Consider the following 23,934-nt stretch of genomic DNA (forward strand, 5'->3'; position numbering starts at 1 on the left):
TATCCATCGTGTAGCCTTCGTGATCCATCGTGTAGGCTTCGGCTGAGATATGAAGCTTAAATACCGTCTTCGGTTAACCTTTGTATGTCCATCTTTTGCTATCGTATATACTTTCGGCACCCTCGTATAGACTTCGTTATTCATCGTACTTGCTTCTGTCATTTTTTGGTATTTTAACGAGATCGGGACCAACTTCGTACGAACTTACAATTTTCGCATTCGCGTGTCCATCGTATATAAAAATCGGGATAGTGTGACGCGGGCATAAACGGGGTATATTCGTAGTGGAAGCGTAGTTGGGTCGCTGTGAGAACGTGATGGTCGTAGTGAGGTCGTAATAACGTCGCTGTGAGATCGTAGCGCAGTCTCTTCGAATAGAATCACGCTTTCGCTACGCTCTCGCTACGATGGTACAGCGACCTTTGCGATCTTTACACGATCTAACTGCGCTCTCACTACGCTTCTAATACGACCTGATTTCGCCCGACCGCACCACGATTGTTTGAACACGTTCAAAGTTGGCCACGCTCATCACGATCATCAAGACCTCACCACGACCGTACTACGACCTTACTGAACTTATCCGAATTTAAACATAAATACAAATCTATGTACTTTTAACATTACCATCATATTTTTACTGTAATGCCATATCATAATTGTTTATTGTATTTTAAATTGTACATAATCTTTCTTTACCATTATTGTTGATGCATTGTTTATTTGTTATGTAATTATTATTGTATTAAGAGAGCCTTATTGAAAATTGGTGTAATCCAAATGAGTTACTCTCTCTAAATAAAGATATTATTATTATTATTATTATTATTACTGCGATCTGCACGATCGCACTACTATCGTCAAAATTTCAACGAGCAATAATCGGCAATGTGTGAACCCCGCATTAGTCAAAGGCAAGGAACAGGTTTTTTTATTTCTATTGCGTTTTTTTCTATTATCTTGGTTAATAAATGTTTCCATGGGTTCAAGTTAGTATATTGAAATCGAAATGTTTTGTCCAGGTTCAGAACTAATATAAAATCAACAAACTAAAAATTAACACAAATACCGAAAAAGGGGCAGAATTATTAATTTACTAGTACACCTATTTTGTTCAGTGTTTCATTAGGCCCTTCTGTTTTGTTTTGTATTTTAAAACCATTCTTTCTGAAGTTGGAGAAAAAGAATGAATTTGAAAACGTGCAGATTTTATAGAATATAAAATACTGACCATAATCTGAACCAGTGAATCCATACATATCCCAACATCCATCGGCGTTTTTAGAATTAGGTACTGCTTGTGGATATAATATAATGATGTTATTCAACTCTCCAACTTCGTTATAACCTGTATGTTTTACATATACATCATCGATATAATGTCTGAAAGAGTAAAACAATTGTTAAGTTTATGAGGGTGTGGATTTGGGTTTGGAAAATAGAGAATAAAGGGCAAAATTATTAGGAAAACTTGCCCAAATAATTAGAGAATACAGAATAATGAGGTGCTAAAATATAGAGATATTATATATATACTGACTTGAAGCAATCATATTTTGCTTGATCTTAAATAGTACGTTAATAACGAAATCCAGGGAAAACTGCTGGCTTGAATATTACATAATTGATCTTGTTCTAGTTTGACGGATTTTGGCTTCTTTGTTTTGTATATGTTGTCATAGAAACCCATAACCAATCATGCATATATACATACCTGCCCATTTTGCATCCATGAAGTGCGATGTGAAGCTTACATTCTACAAAAAAAATAAAAAATAATAAGGTATGTCATTTATTAAATGGAGGGATTTTTTTTATATTGTACTTAAACAATTAATTTTAAAAATATATAAACAAGGGCACTTTTCCCACCCAGCATTACACCCCTTGACAAATTGACGCAAGTTTGGCAGTGCCGGATGTCAAATGGGGACCTTAAATTGCAACAACTCTTCGAGGATTCCGTAGGTGGCCTATATAATTGCGATATTTGATCTCTTTAAAATATACCGTCATTTCCCAGTGCACTTTTTTTTTCTTGTCTTATCCTTTCAATCATCTGTTTTATGTCTCCCCAAGGTTAGCACACTAGTAATATGCAGTAGATGCAATAAAATAGGGACAGAAAGTATACCCCCTTCGAGTATTAATACATCTATCTCTTTTACACATTCCTATGAAAACAATCAAAAGTTTAAGTATGAAAACTGCATGCCTCCATCATTCAAATGAATGTAGTATTATTCAACTATTCTATAGTTTATGGTATATCTGAACATTAAATGGTTTCTTTTTCAAAGTGGTCAAAATATCGTCACCTCCATTGACTACCTTATCCATTTTACTTTTTTTCATTGATCCACGGAAAATATGACATTGATATATCCTCGTTAATTTCAAAGAGGCTAGTATATAGTCCCTGACATGAAAAATTTGAAACAATCAACAAATTGAATACAATCAACGTCATTATTCATAATAAAATGAAAGCTTACTACTTGTATTATGAGAACATCCTGACGGAATATATACGTATCCTGTATTATCCATACTGTACCCCGATGTGGAGTTTTCTGTAAACTCTGACTGGTCAAAGGTCAAAAGCTAGGAATAACAAAATATAAAACAGTTTCATATGTCATTGACAAGCTTCGGGTGACGCCCACATCAGTAGAATTTTGGTATTGTATTTTTCTTTATTCATGGTGTTTGTTTGTAATCCCTTTCATTTTTCAATGTTTTATTATGGAACACACAAGTTTTGAGCCCTATCAGCTATTGCAATGCTTACATATGGGGATTTGTACAGTTCCCAAACAAGTCAATGAAATAATTTCCTCGAACTTGAAACAACAAAATACATTAAAACGTTGTTTTGACTTTTCTAGAAGATAATTTTCAAATTAAACTCGCCATGTACATGTATGAGATGTCTATAAAACTCCTTTTTTGTAGAGAAACTGTGATCAGCTAGTTAGTCTAACGTAAAACATGTTGATCTTACAAAAAAAGGACACTCGGTTATTACTTAAGTAGAAACAAATATTTTGTAGTGGAAAATTTTCAAGTGCATTTTCTAGTGATAACGTTTAGTTTAAACATATTTTATTTGCGTAAATGTGCAAAAGGGATGAGACACAAGTTAAACAAACATATATAGTCTTCTCCCATAACAATTTATAACAGTAGAATATTTACAAAGCATGCTTACAAACAATACATTATGTATATATATATATATATATAACATATTTGAACTCTGAAAAGATGGTGTGTGATAACGTTCTAATGAGTTCAAAATACTTCTGGAAATAACTTGTCATATTTATGTACATGTGTGTATCAAGGTGAATGTGTTCTACTTGCGTAATTCAAAATCAAGAATATACATACATATTACTACAGATGAATGCAAATATTCTTTAATAAGTTCTATTAGACATCGAAGCAAGCATTTTACGAACTTCAAGATATTTGTCTGACACATTTCAAATTGTTTGCGTAATTATACATGCCCCAATCTGTAAATGGGTTGTCTTACTTTTTGTAGAATAAGGAAAAATATAGCTTATAAGTAACAATCGTTTTCCTTACTGACCTTACCTGTCCGGACAAAATCGTGTTGGCTGTTGGTTTCTGGAATTAGTGTACAAATTATTATAATCAATAAGAATATGGAATGTGAATGGATTTAACTGAGAAAAAAAACACAATTTTAATTTGATACCTTAGTCAAGAACTGTTGTATCCTACACATTTTACATTGGATAATGGTTAATACTAACTATACTTCTACTGCCGTTGTTAGGTTTAAAAGTGTGGGATCCACCCCCCCCCCCCTTTTCCATTTTAAATTTGATATTGTATATGGTTTTTCGACTTGCAAAGCCTTACTCTACAGATTCAAGTCAAACATATTACGTTAGAAAAATGATAAATATCGTTTAGTACTGAATATCTTGTAAGTAAAGTGTAGTTTGTGTCTAAACAGAGCTACGGCGGGATTTTTTTAAAGTAACCAACTAGTTTTCAAAAGCTACAAATTCCTCAATGATACAGATCTTGACATTTAAAAATAAAAGAGAGAGGAAAGATATTAAACGGAAATTCAAACTCATCATTCGGAAAAACTGAAAACGACATGGCAAAAAACGAAAACCGGTAAAAATTAGATACAAACAACGTCATTTTGTCATTTGATCTCTTGACAATCATTGGCAATCATACCACATCTACTTTTTTATTTATACAAAATTAATACAACATAAACACAAAAACGAAAGACTGAGCAACACAAACTCCACTGAAATCGGCGGTAATCCAAGGTGTTCCGGAAGGGTATGCAGATCCTGCTCCAATATTGTCACCCGTCGTGTTGCTTGTGTATACATGTACAACTTACAGACTTCGAAACATGTATTAAATGATGAGAACTTACTGTTATATTTCCATAAATCCAATTCAACAAATCATAAGCTGCATTGTAACCACAATTGTTAATAAAATTACTGGACAACTTATTACAAGGTCCTCCATAATTGTCTGTTGGCTAAGTGTAGAAGAAAAAAAACATAACTAATTTTGTAAAATATTTCTACAAATAAATTTATTTTCTTTGTAAAAGGAAAATATCAAGCCTGTAATTGTTTCTTTTAAAATGGCAAACATCGTCATTAAAGGGCAATTACTTAAATAAGGAGTCGACTGACGATTTTGGACAATCGTCTAATTTATAGATCTAGTGTTGCTGCCTATTGTTTGGTCCTAAAAGGCTTCTCTTTGTCTTGCATACATTTAAGTTTGTTACAAATATATATCTTAGACAAAAATTAGTTTAAATGGGACACAATTTTCGTATATATAGGGGTGTTTAATATAAGAGATTTTTTTTTATTTGATCCCGATATTATGTTTTCAGCCATATTAGCCTTGTCGGTTGTAGGCAGAGTCATCGGTTATAATTTTTAAAAGCTGGATGCAGCAATAATAATTGTGGCCAAGTGTGGTAAAAGGTTTTAGCTGAGCCGATTTTTGTGTAAAAGTTTAACTGTCAAAGACGAAGACGAACAACAGACGACGGACGCCAATTTATGAGAAAATCTCACTTTGGTCCTTTTTTGACGGTGTACTTGTTATGTGTAAAATGTAGCATTGTTTCCCAAGCAATCTATAAACATACGTTACCATACAGTGCTGTGCATCCATGTTGAATACTGATTTAACATTGGAACTTGATACAAAGTTGTTGTAATATAACGCAATGTTGTGTCCATTTTCTGTAATATTATTCCTTATGTTGTATGTCAATTCATGTATTATTCTAATGCATATAAATTTTATTGTATGTCCCATGTTTATTCTAATTGTGCATATGAATTTGAAGGTTAGTTGCCTTTTCTACAACAATGGACAACGAAAGACAACTCTACAGTAGTTTGAAGGTATAAACTTTGTATCTGGTCAAAATTAAAGAACTAGCTAAATGCCAACTAACTTGATTTTATTAACATATTTTTTATCTTCTCCTAGAATATTGCAAAGTCTATAGTTTTTAAAGGACTTCATTTGGACGCTTAACAGCCATCCATTCATACATATCTATACATTTGTATTTAGAATTATTTATTATGAAGAAAAATCCAGGGGCGTGTTTTTTTGTTCTTCGGTAGTGAGCCAGAAGAGGTCCATTTCTATTTTTTTGCATTGGGAAGATCTTCTGGCTCTCTTCCACCTCTTCTTTTTAAATAGGTGGTTTAGACAGCAGAGGCACAAAACAAACATGGCGTCGTTTAGTCTAAATGACATTCATAAATTAATTAATGAAGATATACTAGAATGTGAGCTTTGTTATAAACGTTTTTATGGTATGACAGCCTTAGTAGGACATATCTGTAGGACGATAAGCTGGATGAATATAAGAACTACACGGACAGTAACAGTTAAGGGACAACTCTTTGAAATTCTAGAGACGGGATTTTGATTCTTCTTTAGGTACAGAAAACCATCAACATTTTGAAGATTACTTTCCGGCGCATGCCTGATTGAGGTTGCTAGTTCATTTCAATTTTTCTTTTATTTATTAAACTGTACAATTTTATTGAACTTTTAATTTTTTACATTTTCTTTATTATATTTTCATTAGTGATTAACGCTAATTTCAATACTCATGATTGGGCTAGTAGTCAGTTTAAATCAATAGATGAGGAATGAAGAAGGAAAGAGGACATCATTATTCATTTTAATTTGTCGCTAATCATGCCTATTTTTGTTTTGCTCTTACCAGGCAACCATATTCATAAACGAAAATCTCCTGTCCCCCATCCCAACAAATAAATAAATATCAGATGGTTTTTTCTTATTTAACACAAAATTGATGCTAATTTTTAACGCCCAGTGACAAATATTTCATGCATGTTCAGGAAAACACGAGAGAAAAAGTCGGGTATATAATATAAAAACGAAGAGATGTGATCTGATTGCTGATGACGCAACTATCATAATATGAAGTAGTGAATGAAAGCAATAATAGGAAACCGTAAGGACTTCAACAATAAAAAAAAACCGATACTGTAAAGCCGTTTATAAAACGACATGAAAGTGTGAAACAATTCAAACGATAAAACTAATACGGCCTAATTATACAAAACAAAACAATTTGAAAAATACCAAATATGAGTTGAGACATGAACCAACGACAAACACTAAACTACATGATCCTACATGCTCCTGACTTGGGACAGGTTCATAAAGAATATGGCAGAAGTTGATTATATAAAAACGAAGATGTGGTATGATTGCCAATGAGACAACTCTTCACAAGAGACCAAATGATACAAAAATTAACAGCCATAGGTCACCTGACCATACGGCTTTTAACAATAAGCAAAGCCAATACCACATAGTGAGCTATAAAAGGCCCCGAAATCACAAATGTAAAACAATTTAAAGGAGAAAACTAACGGCCTATATAATTAATGTATAAAATAAAGTGAACGAAAAACAAAGAAGTAACACAGCAACAAACGGCAACCACCGAGTTCCTGTCCCAAGTCAGTAGCCTGTAAGTCACTGACTTACAGGTTACTGACTTGGGACAGGCACATACATACTGAATGTGGCGGGATTAAACATAGTAGCGGGATCCCAACCATTTCCTATCCAGGGACAGTGATTTAACAGTACAACAACTAGTTTGTGAGCGCTCGATCCTCCTCGAGGCTGAAACAGTAGTGTAGCAGTACAATATAAGAACAACCTGTGCAAATCAGTTGCAATTTGATTAACTGAAAAGATCGGTACGAGATACTCAAAAGAAACCGGCCAACTAACATTAAGACTATAGACTCAAAACATCGAACAAAGAGTATTTGCAATTACTGGAAGTTTGTTCAAAGCTAGTTGCAACTAGTTCTGAAATAAATCTTGTTCTCCCAGACTGAAGTATCAATCAGTACACAACCAACTGTTAAAATTTATTAAAAAGAAAAGTATAGGAAACGTCTGGTTTACGTTGCATACTAACATATGGATCGATATATAATGAAAGCATTTGAAAAGTGGTAGTCCGAAGGTTTTGACCATCGAAATTTTGCATTAGAAATAATAGTTAGGACCTGGGGAGATTTTCTTCAAGGACCACCAGAAAAAAATGATTTTGAGAACTTCCTGAAAGCTTTGCTTTATACAAAAATAATCCAGTTCGGTTACTTTAAAAAATAAATAGATAGACTAAGATGTCCTTTTTGTAAATTGATCTGAGTCATATTCCAGACAAATATTAACGAATTCTTGTGCAGGATAAGATTGTTCTTAAAAATCAAATAGTGGGGGATAAAGCCTGATTTGTTTAGCAACATTGAATTGAAGAAAAGCATAAAGAAAATTGTAACGAACAGAGCACAATTTTACAGTCATGTCTACTGGACGTATCTTAATTTTCTTAAAAAAATCGTAAACTTAATTTAATTCATCCAACATAACAAGAACCTGCTGTATTCGACGGCAATTATTTTTTTTTATTTTATTGATCTTCCGTAGAATATCTCCAGAAGAGGTCCAGATTCATTTTTTTGAACTCTTCACCAGAAGACATTCTGGAGATGTACAGAAGAGACCAATAAAACACGCCCCTAATACATAAAGCTGTCTGTTATCGAATTTGTATAGGTTTTTAAGGTTTATGTACCCTTCTGTAGCCATTTTTGTACGAACTTTCCAAACTTCAATTGTATCAAAACTACAGATATAATGAATAATAGATATAGGCCATTTTGTACATATTCCAAGGGGAAACTTGATGCAAAGCATTATTTTTTACTGTTCCATTGCATTTAATAGAAAAAGAGGACTTTGTGGCAAATAAATCAAGATTTTTATAGAAAATCCACAGCCTTTATCCTTGTACTCTCATATTTGGCAATTTGATGACTGATAGATATAGGATTATTGCATGCAGTGCTAGCATTGATTTATATAGGATTATTGCATGCAGTGCTAGCATTGATTTCCTTAAAACAAGTTTATAAATGTAGTTATTGGTTAAGACAAGTATAAATATGGCCAAAATCAAGTACACCTTTTAAGGTGCGCTCGACTTTCGTGTCTCAGCACGAGGTGTTTTGGAATTTACAGGTTACTTAGAACTTTTTGTAAAAAATAAACACTAGCACATCATAGAAAATCAAGTAAGTAATTTATGTTTCAAAGGAGTAGGTCCGGTAAGGACCGATTTTGGCCTCAAATTTCAGGTTCATCTGACGAAAGATTTTGACCACTTTTTAAACACTTAAGTGTCTATTTTATTTGAATTAATTAGTTTATGTGAAAGATTTTAACAGAATTAGTCATTAAAAACGATCCGATTCAAGCTCAAATATGAAAAATCTACCTAATATGCCGAAAAATGTCACTTTTCAGATGGTTTTTGGTAAAAATGAAAGTGGCCGCATCCGTGTTCATCCTCAACCTTTATATATGTTATGTATTATCATAAAATACAACTTACATTTCAATATTAAGGATGAACACGAATGCGGCCACTTTCGTTTTACACGAAAACCGTCTAAAATTTAACTAAAATGCTAGAATTATGAGGATTTAAGTAATTTAGCATGACTTAATGGTGCTAGTACATGTACCGGATATATGTGCATTGTATAGTCAAAAACAGCCCATATTTATGTAGCAGAAGCATTCTACTGTCCAAAAAATAACGAAAGGTTTACATTTTAACAATTTCGTAAAACTGCTATATTTTGGGGCCAAAAAGGGGTCTTACTGAACCTACTCCTTTTATAACAAAAATCTCTGTATTAAAGGCTGTGGATTTTCTATAAAATTCTTGATTTATTTGCCACAAAGTCCTCTTTTTCTATCAAATGCAATGAAACAGTAAAAAATAATGCTTTACATCAAGTTTCCCCTTGTAACATGTACTAAATGGCCTATCTCTATTATTTATTATATCTTTAGTTTTGATACAATTAAGGTTTGAAAAATTCGTGCAAAAATGGCTACAGAAGGGTACATACACCTTAAGAAGTTTGAACTTGAACGTGGGTGTTGATTGCTTTTAATTTCATACAGAATATCCCATAAAAATTAGTATTATAATAAACATGTTCTTGGATTAATTTGCACTTCTCATAAGTGCAAATTGGAACCACACTTTTTTTTGTCGTAGAATCACCAAATTTGGCAATAATGTACCTCTGGGGATAAATAACACAATACAAAAAAAAAATTGGTGTGGCTCGCCCGGTTCGGCAACTGGAGTGAAAACAGTGACAAAATCCTGTAGGATATTTTTTTCTCCCATAGGATTTTTAAAAATCCTACAGGATTTTCAGAAATCCTATAGGATAAAGTCATAATCCCATAGGATATTTTTTATATCCTACAGGATATTTAAATCCTAAGGGATAATAAATCCCTTAGGAGAATAAAAATATCCTATAGGATATAGTTTCTCCCTTAGGATTAAAAAAATCCCTTAGGAAAAATAAAAGCATTTCCTATAGGATATTTTTTATCCTACAGGATATAAGTCTAATAAGATAATCCCATGGGATTAAAAATATCCGATAGGATTAATAAATATCCTAAGGGATTTCATTACAGAAAAAATATCCTGTGGGATAAAAAAGAATCCTAAGGGTAATAAATAAATCCTAAGGGAGATTAAAAATCCTGTGGGAGATCAAAGTAACACATAAGAGAGAAAAAATCCTATGGGAGAAAGAAATATCCTAAAGGAGAAATGAATATCCTATAGGAGAAATAAATATCCTATGGGAGAATGAAATATCTTATCAGAGATAAATCTATTTGTGAACAAAACCAAAGAACAGATAATAGTTTTATATGTTTTTGTAGTAAGTAAGGATATTATTTTATTGGACCAGACCAAATATTCCCAGATTTCATTGTTCAAGAATTGTTGATTTTTCTACCAATGACACAAATTCCCGATAATTTTACTTGGAGCTTGCATTGTGTTACTGCTACTGGTCCGTTTGTTATTTTATGTTTATTATTGCCATTTGCGTAGTTTCTTCTGTTACCTATTCCCACATCTGACTCTGGCTTCTTTTAAACCGAGTTTTCTCTTTTTTATGCATTGTGGTTGTTTATTCCTCATTTGCTAAAGGAATAGGGGCCGGTTGAGATATCAAAAGTCATGAATACACATTCATCGCCTGGTTCAAAGCAGAAACCTTTATCCTTTAGTAATATCATGTGGTTTTTTTTCAATTAAATTCAAAAGTGCATTCTAGTGTTTAGTGTAGCAATCATTTCACTGAACTGTTATACATTATTGTTTAATGACCAAAAGAGGTCCGCCTCCATGTGCGGAATTTTCTTTCTACATAGAGGACCCATCATTTTGAACTCATTAGGGTTCCTGTACTCACACGACTTGTTTTTTTTTACTGAGACATGACTGTGACACCATCTGAACAAAAACTGTGAATAAAATCAGAAGCAATTTTAAAACAACACATGGTGTTGGGGCTAAGAATACCACCAGCTTTTCATTGAAAGTAATGACAAGACAGAAACATGCGTCCAACGGGTATATCCAATACACTACAATTACTTAAACAACTTTGAAAATCGTACATAAGTGTTTTTGATTTTTATTAAATATAGCTTGCTTTCCGTGAAGATATTTTTATTGTGGAGATGCCTGAATAGATTTGCCAGTAGCCATACTTCTTCGATTGTGTCCTCAATATGCATGTAGTATTTGCAACTGAACATTTACATTAACTTTCAACAATAAATTCTTCAACAAAATTTGATAATAACTGAAATTTTATGGAACTAAAAACTAGATGTTCTAAAGACAGTATTGTTCACATTGGTCTATGTGCATCTCTGACAACAGACACATCAACACGTTAGGCTAGAATAACATTCGTAACTAAAACTTTCAAAAAAATCATTATTGCTGATAATTTCAGAGATTAAAAGGAGAAATCATTTTGCTTTTGTTTAATCCGCTTTCGTGCGCATGGCTTTGATGGACGCCAACTCTTAAGTTAGAATATGGTCAGCTTGTTAAAATGTTTATGTATTAAAAAGTTTTATCAAGAAAATGGAATAGAAATGTCGACAATAACAAATTGAGATATTATATGCTAAAAATAGATATAAATAAAGTCAGTGGTATGAGTGCTTATATTACAATTGATTTGGCAATGGAGAAAAAATGTTCCTATCCATCAATCTTTTAAAACTTTACACACTCTGTGTTCTCTTTGTTTTTTTTTTTTACATAAACCTATGTCAATTTCCAAGTTGTGGTCCCTTACGCGAAATTTTGTTAAAATTTGAAGACTATTAAAAATTAAATAGGTCAAAGAACAACCTTCAACATTTGAGGCTTTTTATAGCCAAGGCTTCGTTTAGTTTAAACATATTTTATCTAAAAAAAAAAAAAAAAACAGCCTTCAACACGGAGCCTTGGAAATTAGAAAATTTGCAGTTAGAGGCCGCAAGAATAGTAACAGGTCTACCAATATTTACAAAAACTGAAACTTTATATTCTGAGGTTGGCTTGGAATCTCTTTTTGAAAGAACAAAGAGAAAAAAATTACAGATGTTTTAAAACATTTAAAACCCGGCCACGTCCACTTGTATTTTTTGTCTATCTGACGAGTTAAGCCTTTTTCAACTGATTTTTATAGTTCGTTCTTATGTTGTACTGTTATACCACTCTCCAAGGTTAGGGGGAGGGTTGGGATCTCGCTAACATGTTTAACACCGCCACATTATTTATGTATGTGCCTGTCCCAAGTCAGGAGCCTGTAATTCAGTGGTTGTCGTTTGTTTATGTGTTGCATATTTGTTTTTCGTTCATTATTTTACATAAATAAGGCCGTTAGTTTTCTCGTTTGAATTGTTTTACATTGTCTTATCGGGGCCTTTTAAAGCTGACTATGCGGTATGGGCTTTGCTCATTGTTGAAGGCCGTACGGTGACCTATAGTTGTTAATGTTTGTGTCATTTTGGTCTTTTGTGGATAGTTGTATCATTGGCAATCATGCCACATCTTTTTTTATATGAACCAAAAGCATGCACCAGAATATCTATGTAATATTGTACCTCCTTGTGTACAAAGTACAACCAACTACCCGTTGCGAAATAGTCATGATATTATTGTTCCATTTTGTAGACTTTCCCTTACTACTGAATCGTTTATTCCCTCAACTATACGAGAATGGAATAAACTTAATCCAAAAAATCGCAGTGTCGACTCTATTTCTAAATTTAAGAAAGAATTAAAAAACGATAGTCTATTATGTAAAACTGAAACGTTTTATTTGTACGGCCCAATGAAATTAAATATTATCTTAACGCAATTTCTATGTTCCACTTCATTCTTAAACAATGACCTATTTAGAGCTAATATTATAAAGGATCCTTCTTGCCATTGTGGGTCCGATATTGAGGATGTCTACCATTACTTCTTCGTTTGCCCAAAATACACATTATGCAGAAAAACCTTATTCCATAACCTTAACTGGCTGTCTGAAAACTTTGTTTTAGATACAAAACTATTAATTTGCGGACACTTAGAACTTTTGAACGAACAAAATATCCAAATTTTCAAACAAGTTCAAAATTTTATAAAAAGGTCAAACAGATTGCTTATGCCTTGACAGAGCGTTATTATTACTGACACGGAACGTCGTCGTTGTCATCAATTCACAAGTCATCGTCACAGAATTATACGACTTTTCAAACTTTCTTTTCCTCTTTTTACTTTCTCTCCTCTTTGTTCACCTATGAAAGCTAGTATTTATTTGTATAAACTATTTGTTTTATGTGCATGTCCATTATATCATACAATTATTGTAACTTTATATTGTATTATGGAGAAGACTTCATAAGTATGATTTACTTGTGTCTAATCCATTTTTCTTTAATTCAGCAAATAAAATATGTCTAAACTAAACTGAGCCTTGTCTATAAAAAGCCTCAAATGACACATGAACAACCGTTCAAACAGGAAAACCAACGGTCGAATCTATAAGCGAAACTAGAATCACTTATGAACTATACATTAGCAAACGACACCCACTGAATAACAGATATCTGACATAGGACAGCTGCAAGCAAACAGTATAGGTGTATATGTTTAAAAGCCTTAAGTATACGGATAACTCAAAAGACTTAAGTTATAATATTCTTAATGTTACCAGAACCGTATATATATATGTTAATTAAGATATGATATTTCTAAAACAATTTCTCGTCCTAAATATGCATGAAATACTTGCCACTGGACATTAAGCAACCAACAATCAACCAATCAAATTGTACTTTAAAAATTAATTAAACAATATAAACCACAATTGTGTTCATCACTTGTTGTCAGTTGTCTGTTTGTACAAAATATACTGAATTCGTTTTTGTCCAGAAATATATCATTGAGACAAGTTCAAGTATGTAAATAAATGCATACGATATCGTGAGGTAGTTGAAATTATCCAGTAGAATCATTTTGTGTCCGTCGTCGTCTTTCATACATATCAAGTGTTGTATTCACTGTTAGCGTTAGGCATGGTCTCGAAATTATAGTCCCTATTTCGGTATTGACTAATCACGAAGGGGAAAAGGGGGGGGGGGGGGGTCCACGGGTCAAACACCTTTTTCTTTATTAACAATAAACACTTTTTTTTAAAATTAAATAAACCGATGTATACTTCAGATGTTGAATCAAAAAAAGATTTCAAAACAATAATAAATCTTAAATTCAAAAGTATTTTATGGTAAACATATTTAATGTTAAGGTTATATTCTATGCAGTTAGCAGTTATGTAATTTGACACTTGTCTTACGGTTTCGCTACTTTCGGCAAAATCTAAACATTGTTCAATAGGAAGTGTTTTTTTCTCTTTATCGTGTCTAGATTGTTTTGCACATTCGTTTATACTTTTATATATGTTGTTGTTTGTAATTTGATAATAGTGTTCCAAAAACGCAAATAGCTGGGTGACAACTATTATTTGCTTATGATAATGTCTTGGGATGACTCCGGACTCCGGACCATTATTTGTTCGCTTTGAATTACACGGAATTTCTGCCAAAGCTTAGTGAGTATTATTAGAATGTAGGACAAAAAGTCACAGGACCAAAAGTCACAGACTAAAAGTCACCAAAAAAAGTCACAGGTCAAAGTCAGAATTCATTTTTCTGATTATTTTCTTTGGGTAAAAAACGCTTATTTCTACAAAAATATGTTTGTATTGTTCTTGAACTATTATATATAAACCAACTTTGTAAACAACATGCATTTACCCAAAAAATATCAAAGATGATTAAATAATTGTTGAAAACAAACAAAATATTTCAAGATATTTCTTTTACATATTCAAAAACTAATCAACATTTTATTTGTGACTTTTTGTCCTACCACTTTTGTGACTTTATGTGCTGTGACTTTCTGTCCGTTTACCTATTATTCAACCAGGTAAGTTTTCGCAAAAATGTGCTATCGAAAATACAGGTGAACGCATTAATTCGGCACTAAAATGGTCTCTCATGTCGGCGCTATTATGTCCTTTAGTAGTTAAATTTTTTCCTCCAAAAATCGAATTTCACGTTTCGGCATTTTCGTGCATTACTTTTCCGAAATGAGTAGATACCACTTTTCCGCATTTTACCTGTATTTCACCTGTAAAAAGTGATAAAAACGATATATATATATAACTGAGCCTTACGGTCTTATTAGCTATAGCACCAGTTCGTAAAAATGACCGCGAACGAATTGAATTCGTATGTCCGAACAGTTTGTCAAGTATGGTAGAGAAGAGATTACGAGGTTAGACTTCATAAAGTCAGTTGGCTATAAGTTTTACACTTTGACCAATATGCATGTAAATTGGCTAAATTTACTGTAAAATACTTTACTGTCGTTTTCTGTTTTATCTGCATGCATAATTTTATATAAACTTTTAGCGCTGAATATTGACTTTAAATATTTGAATTTGATGTGACTTACTGTACATCCTTTTCCATGTTTTAGGGGGGGGGGGGATGGTTTGTTGGTGTGTGAGGGGGGTATGTCTTGTTTAATCGTAGAGAGACTTTATGATTGTAACTTTTCTGAAAATAAAAAGAATTGAAAAAGATAAAAACAAAAACAAACAAAAAAACCATCTCGATAGCTACAGATAAAAACGTAAAGTTACAAATAAAAATAGCTCGTTGGTGTAATTTAAAAAGACTAAATATTGATTTTAGTTATTGAACTTGAATAAGAATTTGTAACATTTATCCCACCTAGGACACCTCTTAAAAAAGATGACTGGTAATGCTTTACAAATTTAACGTGGCAGTTTCTGAGACATGGAACATTCTGTATAGGTAGTGATTTACTTTGACATGTTTGGGTATTACAGCAGCGTTACATGTATATTACTTGTATATGGTAAGGTATACATGTATATATCTATTCCGAATTTCGTGACAATTAGGTTTTATTACATTCACAATTCTGCATTTTCTGTATTCCAAATTCACATTTTTTTTCAAACCAAATATCATTGATGATATGTAATTTTTGAAGGAAACAATTTTGACTATCAAATTGATTTCGTTGTTACTATTATATGTATTAAGTCATTGAAATTAAAAAAAAAATCATACGGCTTGTCCACGAAGAACTGAAGCCGATATTATGGAGTATTACATGAATTGCATGGATGTAATAAAACAATCCAGTTAAGTGATATAAGTTAAGGTCCCTCTTAAATCATGAATGGTCATGCTATAAAATCGGGAGAGTTTCTTTGACATGGTATACATTCTGTTGTGATTCACATTGATATTTCCGGGTGTTACAGAGCTACATGCATGCTACCCGTAGATGATAAAATGCAGCCCCATAAGATCTTGCGTATAGAGGTTCACGTTAATATTGGTACTTAAAACTTCTTTTTTCAATCATTCAGTTATTTTCTCTCGTGTAAATAGCCAGATTCTAATTATAGCACTTGATTTTTAATGTTCCCAAGAATAGTTCTTCCTTTAAAAATTACCCGTTGTAATTCAATACAAAAATATTTTGGTTTTATAACTTCTTCTTAAGATTTGTAAATTTGAACATCATTTATCATTTTATGACATCGAATTTAACCATTCTAAATGTATATGTTCAAAATTATTATTTGGTAAACATCGGACCTTACCCTAAATATAATTCAATATTTCACAACGATCTATTTGTATTTGCCAACGTCTTTAATATGCAATTTAACTTGTGTATTGAACTCGACTTTATTACTTATTGTCCTTTCGAAATGACAGTCACACCTGACACGTGTACCCTAATGTGAGAATAATACACACATCGCATAGTTAAAGATAGTAAAAGGCAAATACTAAACTTAATTTGAAGATTTACTTCATTTGTCCACCATATATGTCGAGAAATCAAATATTAAAACAAAAAATAAAGATTTAATTTTTAACAAGGATCTCTAGTTTAGAATTTCACTTTACCTTAGTTACTTTCATGGAACATCCTGATCAACAAGAAAGTAATGATACATTTTGCAAGATTTGAGAGACTTAGATAGCCATAAAGCAGTAAATGTAAGTTATAAAAAATGTAGTATAGACCTAAACACATTTTTTTTTCATTTCCCTTCAGCCGAGATTTTTTCCAAGAAAAAAAATCAGGAATCTAATAAATTGATAAAAAAGAACCATTTCAAGTAAAAGATGAATGTTGTACGAATTTAAGACTTTTAAAATGCAACTTCGTAAAAAAGTAATATATTAAAGAAATATTTTAGTGGTTAGTAGGATAACGTTTGATATTTATGGATGAAACGGAAAGCGGGGAGGTGGGGGTGGAGATACAATTAATTTTATAATAAACAGGCTGTGATCTTTAATTTTGATGAAAAAATATAGGATGTGCCATTCCATCCCCCCCATCCCACCTTAAAAAATCGTAAAAATCGCACGTTTGTTGCCAAATACATGAATTTAATATTCAGTAGTGGGGGTCCCGGGGTTGGAACAACCCTTTTTTGGATGATCAATGCATTTAAATGGGACATAAAGTTGGACCCCACCCTTGTTTTGTCCTGGATTTTGACCTGGATCCGTCACTGATATATAAATTCGATAACAATATAAACGTTTCAAAAGAATGCATTTCCTACTTAATTAGTACATGAAATGTTTATAAAAAATGTTTTTGTCTTATTATATATATTCAGGCATATACTTTAATTTTTTTTTAATTCATGATCGGGAATAAACACGTGTTACATTATGATTCAATCGCAGCTTACCCGCGCCCAAAATTGATGACATAAGTTGAATGATTTTCTTCTAGATTTGCTGCTTATTTGGACGTGTATTACATGAACACTTTTTGTTTATAGGGATTCTATCTTATGATAAGATTTGAATTTTATTTACTTATTTCCTGTCTTATTTTTATTGAAATATACACGTCAGTATCATCATTTCTTTACTTTCAGCATTGTCCAAAATACTATTCATATCCATATATTGAAGAACAATTTAATGACCGAATATTTTGCTTCATAAAGGGGCGGTGTGTTCTTTTTTTTAGTGTATTACCTATTTACTTTTCAACGCCTTCACCCACTTTTTTTGGTTTAAATTAGCACTTTTACGGTATTCGGAAAATCAGGAGTTATGCAAAACATTAATTTGTCATCTGCTAGACCATAATAAATTATTTCTCATAAAATTTGGGATCAAAATAATTTTTTTTAGGAGAAAACCATACCCCCCCCCTTTTTTGAAGCCAAGTTAAATGTCCCTTAATTAGTGTATATAATATGAATAGTATTTTACTGGAAATGTTTGAAAAAAGATATTGATGCTAACGTAATTATTTTGTTCAATAAAAAGAAAGGAAATAAGCCGGTGAACCAAAAAGTTCAAATCTAATTGAAAGTTAAAGTGCCCATGAACTCACTGATTATGCACGAGTGATTCTATTCATATAAAGTGTCCGTGTAACAACTAAAAAGAGTCCGTGTATCATATGAAAAGAATCCGTGTAACACCCATTAATGTACTGTTTGTTCTATATCTCTGCGTGGGCAACGTCGTACAAATTATTGATATCAATAGGTCAATCGAAAAAAAACCTAAAATACTCCACTTATCATAAAAAGCTTCACAAATTCAAAGAAATGGTTTGACACGAAATCAATATATGTATCTGCTTTTAAACTATTCTATAATATATACATATAAATATATAACGTTAATTAAAACTGCGAAAAAAAACTGAATCCATTTGTCGGTAAAAAACGGACAAACGAAATTGTAAAAAATATATATATTATCTTTAAAATGTATTAGTATATTTATTCTAGTTTATTAATCAAATGTTGATCACCAGCAGTATGTGTGCCTTACTAGTTTAATGTCGTGGACTGTGATGTATGCTGTCACCTTCGAGACTTATTTGCAAACGGTTCATTAAAATAGATGGTCAGGATGGGGTCGATGAATAGAGAATAATGGATTAAAAGTGCCGAATAAAGGAAAAAAATAATGACTACAGAAAAATTAAGAAAAAAATAAGAAATAGAGAATGGCGAAGTGCTTATATATAGAGAACACAGAAAAAGACAGAAAAATTATAGTATTAAGGACCCCGTACAGGTCCTCATAAAATTGACACATCTTATTTTCACACCTAGCAGTTTCTGCGTATATACACATAGTGGTCAGTGTACATCTTCAATGTTCAATTAGGTGTGAAATTTTAATCTGGTAATTGAGATTAAATATAAAAGATGAATATTGTGTTTATTTCATTAAAGTGTCGCATATTGCTCTTATAGTTAAAACAAAAATCAATAACCAGCCTTCATAGAATTACGAGACACTAAATTGACAATAAAATTAATTAAAATATATATAATTATGAATAAGTTACAACAAGGATATGTAAAGTTAGACACACATCTTTATCAATGAAATCCAGGATTTGTATAGTATGTAAAATAATATCCACATTTTATATAAGTAAAAAAATGAACCAATAAAATCTTTATCAAAATGCTAATAATGGCTTGCTAATATTGTGATGATAGATATTATAATTAAAATTGTCAAGTGAAATGATCTTTTTAAAAGAAAATAAAGGTATATAAACTTGTCATATTATTTGAAGCACATCACAGTAACCTTTAAATAAGATACAAATATGCACATAGAAAGACAAAAAAAGTACTGAAGATATATTGGTTGTAAATCATAATTTCATAAAAACTTTTTTCTTCTAAGAAAAAAACTATTAAATGTACGAGCTAAAAACTTTTGTATGTATTTACAGTTCATATGAGCAATAACACCAAATCGTGCATTATACAAATCGCATTTTTTATTGATATTGTTTAAGGTTTTTTACATTTTTCTTCGGAAATATTAATATTTATGTGATTTAAAGGGAATTTTATGTCCTTTCTGCTCTTATCAAACTTCTTTGGTGTCCTTAGTGCTCCTTTGTGCACAAAGGAGGTCCTTTGCGGTGTTTTTAGAGACCCCATCTTTTCTATGTGTTCATTCTGTAATAGTCAATATGTTCACGTGATTTTTGAAAAAGTTCATATCGGAAGTCTGTATATAAAGGACAGATTATTAAAAAACGTATTTCGTTTTCCACACAGTTCGTACTACAAAATTTGCCAAGTCTATCACTAAATGGTATCTGCGGTATGGAATATCGTTCCGTTTTAACGGCTAGCGAAAATAACGATTTCGCAGATAAAAATATGAAAATGTTAAATAAAAATATTTAAACCTTTTTCACAAACTTTTTCCCAACGTGTACGCTTGGATGACATTTTTGTGACTTTCATCCTACTAATAAAAACATGTGCGACTTTTCCCTCAGCATACATGTGGATCATGGGATCCGTAGAAATACCGCAAAAGGACCTCCTTAGTGCACTAAAAACAAAAATGTGCACTAAGGACCTGAAGGAATGACACAACTATCGTAAAGGATATGGCATATTGAAATAGACTTTGTAAAAATTCGTAATTTCAAATTTTATAATTATGTCTTTTTAAATTAGACAGTTATCTAATATTTTCTCGACACGTGCCTCAATCAGTTGATTGGGCATCCCGTTGATTGTCACCTTTAGTGTAATCGGTAGAAATTCATGTTCGCTCAACCCTGACCCGTTTATAATCCGCTTGTATATACGAATTTTAACATGTATATGGTATTTCAAATTGTTCTTTTATTTTTTTCGTTTTTTTGTTTCTGCCGTGTTTATTCTGTCTGGTATAATTTTTACTTCTAAGGTAATAGCGTCTGTTCAACTCTTTTCAGTTTGGGAACTTTTTATCCTTTTAATTTTAAAAATACAAATAATTGTAAACACTTCACGGAAAGGTGAGGATTGATAGTTGGTTGCTTAACGTCCAGTAGCCAATACTTCATTCATTTTTCTGATGTCAGGAACCATGCCTTACCGCAAGGTTTTTAAAAGGATAGAACACAGGCAAATGCAAAAAGATTCTATTGACTATCTTTGCTGCCTAGGTCTCTATATAATGATTTATGTTTTATGGGATACTAAACTCCTGTTCTACAACAACAAATATATTCAGTTTAAGTAAGGTTTTAGTCTGATCTAAGTTCTGATGTGATTTACTGAAATTGTTTCACTCTATTGATAAGAGGCATGTTTACCTTTAACATGTGGTCAGGTTAAAAATACATATAGGGTTAAACACTTTCCTCGACATGTTTAGGAGAGGAACATATTTAGGGTTCGAACTTGTTTACAAATGCATTACAAGTATAAATATGTGTAGCTTTGTGTTTAGGCCCTAAACACATTTTTAAACTGTAAATATGACCTATTTATTTCTTACATCTACTTCAATTTTAACGTTTGTGGATAGGTGTTTCATTGACAGCCATACTACATCTCCTTTTGTTTATTTTTGTTGTATATATTTTTTTTCATTTTCCTTGTCTTTTAAAAAATATTTATTCCATTATAAATTTTATTTGATGCCGAAAATAAGAATACAGAGTTATTTGTTAAATGCTATAACTAAGCGAAGTAAAACAACCATTAATAATTGTGTATAAGAGCATTATAGATATTTATAAAATATTTAAAATACAAGCAGACATACCATTTGTGACACCAATTTCATTTATTTCCTAATCTTAAAGTCTTATATTTCCACAATTGTCCAGTTCTTTAGCGTCTCTTAATAATGGCAGAACGGGCTTTAGAGTCATATGATTAAGTTAACTAAATTATTTAGTTCTCCCACATTGTGAATTGTATTTCTTACATCACTGCTTATTACATTATACAATAAAATGGTATTCATCTTCAATTGTTGAATAAAGATGAATTGTTAAAAAAAAGCATTGACATCAGTTATAAAGTTATTGTTCATAGAAGACAGTTATGATTTATATTCTCTTTTAAAAAAGTAATATAGTATTTATCGCTTGGAGTTTTTCTATATTACATTTCTAGTCGGATTTCGAAGAACCCCACGGACGCCACATACTCTCATGTGTCTCTCAAGGTATAATGATAGTCTGTAAACTCTTGTGTTGTAGATAAGGAAATGAAATCGCAAAAGCTTTTTTTCTCAATTTATATCTCAAAATTGGCTTCTTTAAATAAACAAAGAAGCTTACATAGCAATTTCCTTAGAAACAAAATAAAACAAAGGCAAAGTAAACACAAATTTCATTTATTTTTATTTTTCTTTAATAAACTTGAAATTATGCCACGCTAAACCGTTAGGTTTATTCAACAACAACCATTAGTTAATCAATAAGTAACGATCAAAAGACAAATGTTTATTGGATAAGGTTGATCGAACATGATGATTTGAGATTTTGCAATAAGCCGTTGGTCACGTGCCGAGTGGCACGCGTTGATTAAAAAGTCATTTAACTTTACAATTACAATATTTATTGATACCAAACTTTATAGATATGAGGTATTAACTCATAGCCTCTTATATCCATGTTCTGTGTAATCTTAAAACATCGTTTTAGTGCAAAAAACATTCTTCTTAGTACACTAAGAAATCCTTTGCAGTATTTCTACACACCGGTAAATCATGTGGCCTATTCCCCCCATCCCGTTTATTAAAGTAAAAATGTATTACATGGTTGAGCAATATCGGGTAGTTATAATTTATGAATGCTATAGAATTCGTACAGATTAAAGACAAGGACTTATATACGTCCCTGTTAAAGATAAAGAATGAGAATATGCACCTTAAGTACTGTAGTTTTACTTAGTCATGAATTGTGGTTCCATTTTGCAGGCTTTACCTGAATCGTTTATTCATTCTATAGTTCATGAGTGGAATAAACCTGATACAAACCATTTCAGTGTCAACTCTATATCTAAATTTGAGAAAGAATTGAAAATAAAAAACAATATCTTTTAGTAGGAAATTAAATATTAATTTATCTTAACGCAATTGCGATGCTTCGCTTTATTCTAAAACTATGAAATTTTTCAAGCTTATATTACAAATGACCTTTCTTGCAAATGTGTGTCAGATATTGTGTATCGGTACGTCTAAAAAACAACACTGGACTTCCGGTACGAATGGGGACATAAAAAGTATACACAAGACAAGTTATAAATATGCATTCTACAGAAATTTAAATTTTTGATCTTATATTTTTTGTTTTGATAAAATCAATCCAATATTTGAGAAGCTATTTACAAAAACGTTAAATAAACTTTTCTTTTTGTTTCAACTTTATAATAAAACTAGTCCTCAATGTCACCTAATTTTACATAAAGTATATATAATAAATAAAATGTTCTCTCTATTAAATATTTTGCCATCTACCAATTTCAATAGACATTTTTTTTTATTGTGTTCCAAGTTCTAAATCTACAAAAGAATAACTATTTTTGTAACATTGAATACAAAAGAAAGCTTCGCAAGTTAGACTGTTTTTGGCATAATTGTTTTTATTCCACATTTTGTTTTAAAAATATATTTAGCCATTAAAACTCATCCTTGTCCCGTATGACATTTCCTGAACGAGTGAAAATCTGAAATAATTATTTTATTAAGCTTATCTTTATTGCGATAGCCTATTATTGAAAAAAGGGTCTAATTTAAAATTTCATGAAGTAAGATTCATACCACCAGAGACATTTAATATACTAGTAAACAATAGAAACGACACAAGGCAATATATTAATCATATAGAATAAAATTAGATACAACAGCTTTGCTCATTGTGGAAAGCCGTAAGATGACCTATAGTTGTTAATGTCTATGTCATTCGTCTCTTTGGCAATCATGCCACGTCTTCTTTTTTTTTTATATAATTTGCGTTCATCAGCTTCATGTGCACTTTGGTGGAAAGCAATAGTTTGAAGTTGTCTCATTCAC

The 23,934-nt window shown here is 31.6% G+C and overlaps 1 protein-coding gene and 1 long non-coding RNA gene across 2 annotated transcripts in view; both read right to left on the bottom strand.

The window, feature by feature from the left end:
- Positions 1-1,247: 1,247 nt before the first annotated feature.
- LOC143081785 (uncharacterized) lies at positions 1,248-2,606 on the bottom strand. Its single transcript, XR_012980087.1, has 3 exons — positions 2,496-2,606; positions 1,715-1,757; positions 1,248-1,383 (listed from the first exon to the last, which is right to left on the bottom strand). It is a non-coding gene; the product is annotated as an uncharacterized LOC143081785 (long non-coding RNA).
- Positions 2,607-3,194: 588 nt separating this feature from the next.
- The window catches only part of LOC143084224 (poly(3-hydroxybutyrate) depolymerase-like), a 33,113-nt gene continuing 12,373 nt past the window's right edge, over positions 3,195-23,934 (bottom strand). Inside the window, exons 4-7 of the mRNA XM_076260634.1 lie at positions 5,185-5,276; positions 4,439-4,549; positions 3,604-3,636; positions 3,195-3,206 (exon numbers count right to left, since the gene is read on the bottom strand). Of these exons, the coding sequence (XP_076116749.1) occupies positions 3,195-3,206; positions 3,604-3,636; positions 4,439-4,549; positions 5,185-5,276 (248 nt within the window). The remainder of the gene's footprint in view (positions 3,207-3,603; positions 3,637-4,438; positions 4,550-5,184; positions 5,277-23,934) is intronic.

The sequence above is a fragment of the Mytilus galloprovincialis genome, chromosome 7 (assembly GCF_965363235.1).
Source record: "Mytilus galloprovincialis chromosome 7, xbMytGall1.hap1.1, whole genome shotgun sequence".
NCBI classification, from domain to species: domain Eukaryota; kingdom Metazoa; phylum Mollusca; class Bivalvia; order Mytilida; family Mytilidae; genus Mytilus; species Mytilus galloprovincialis.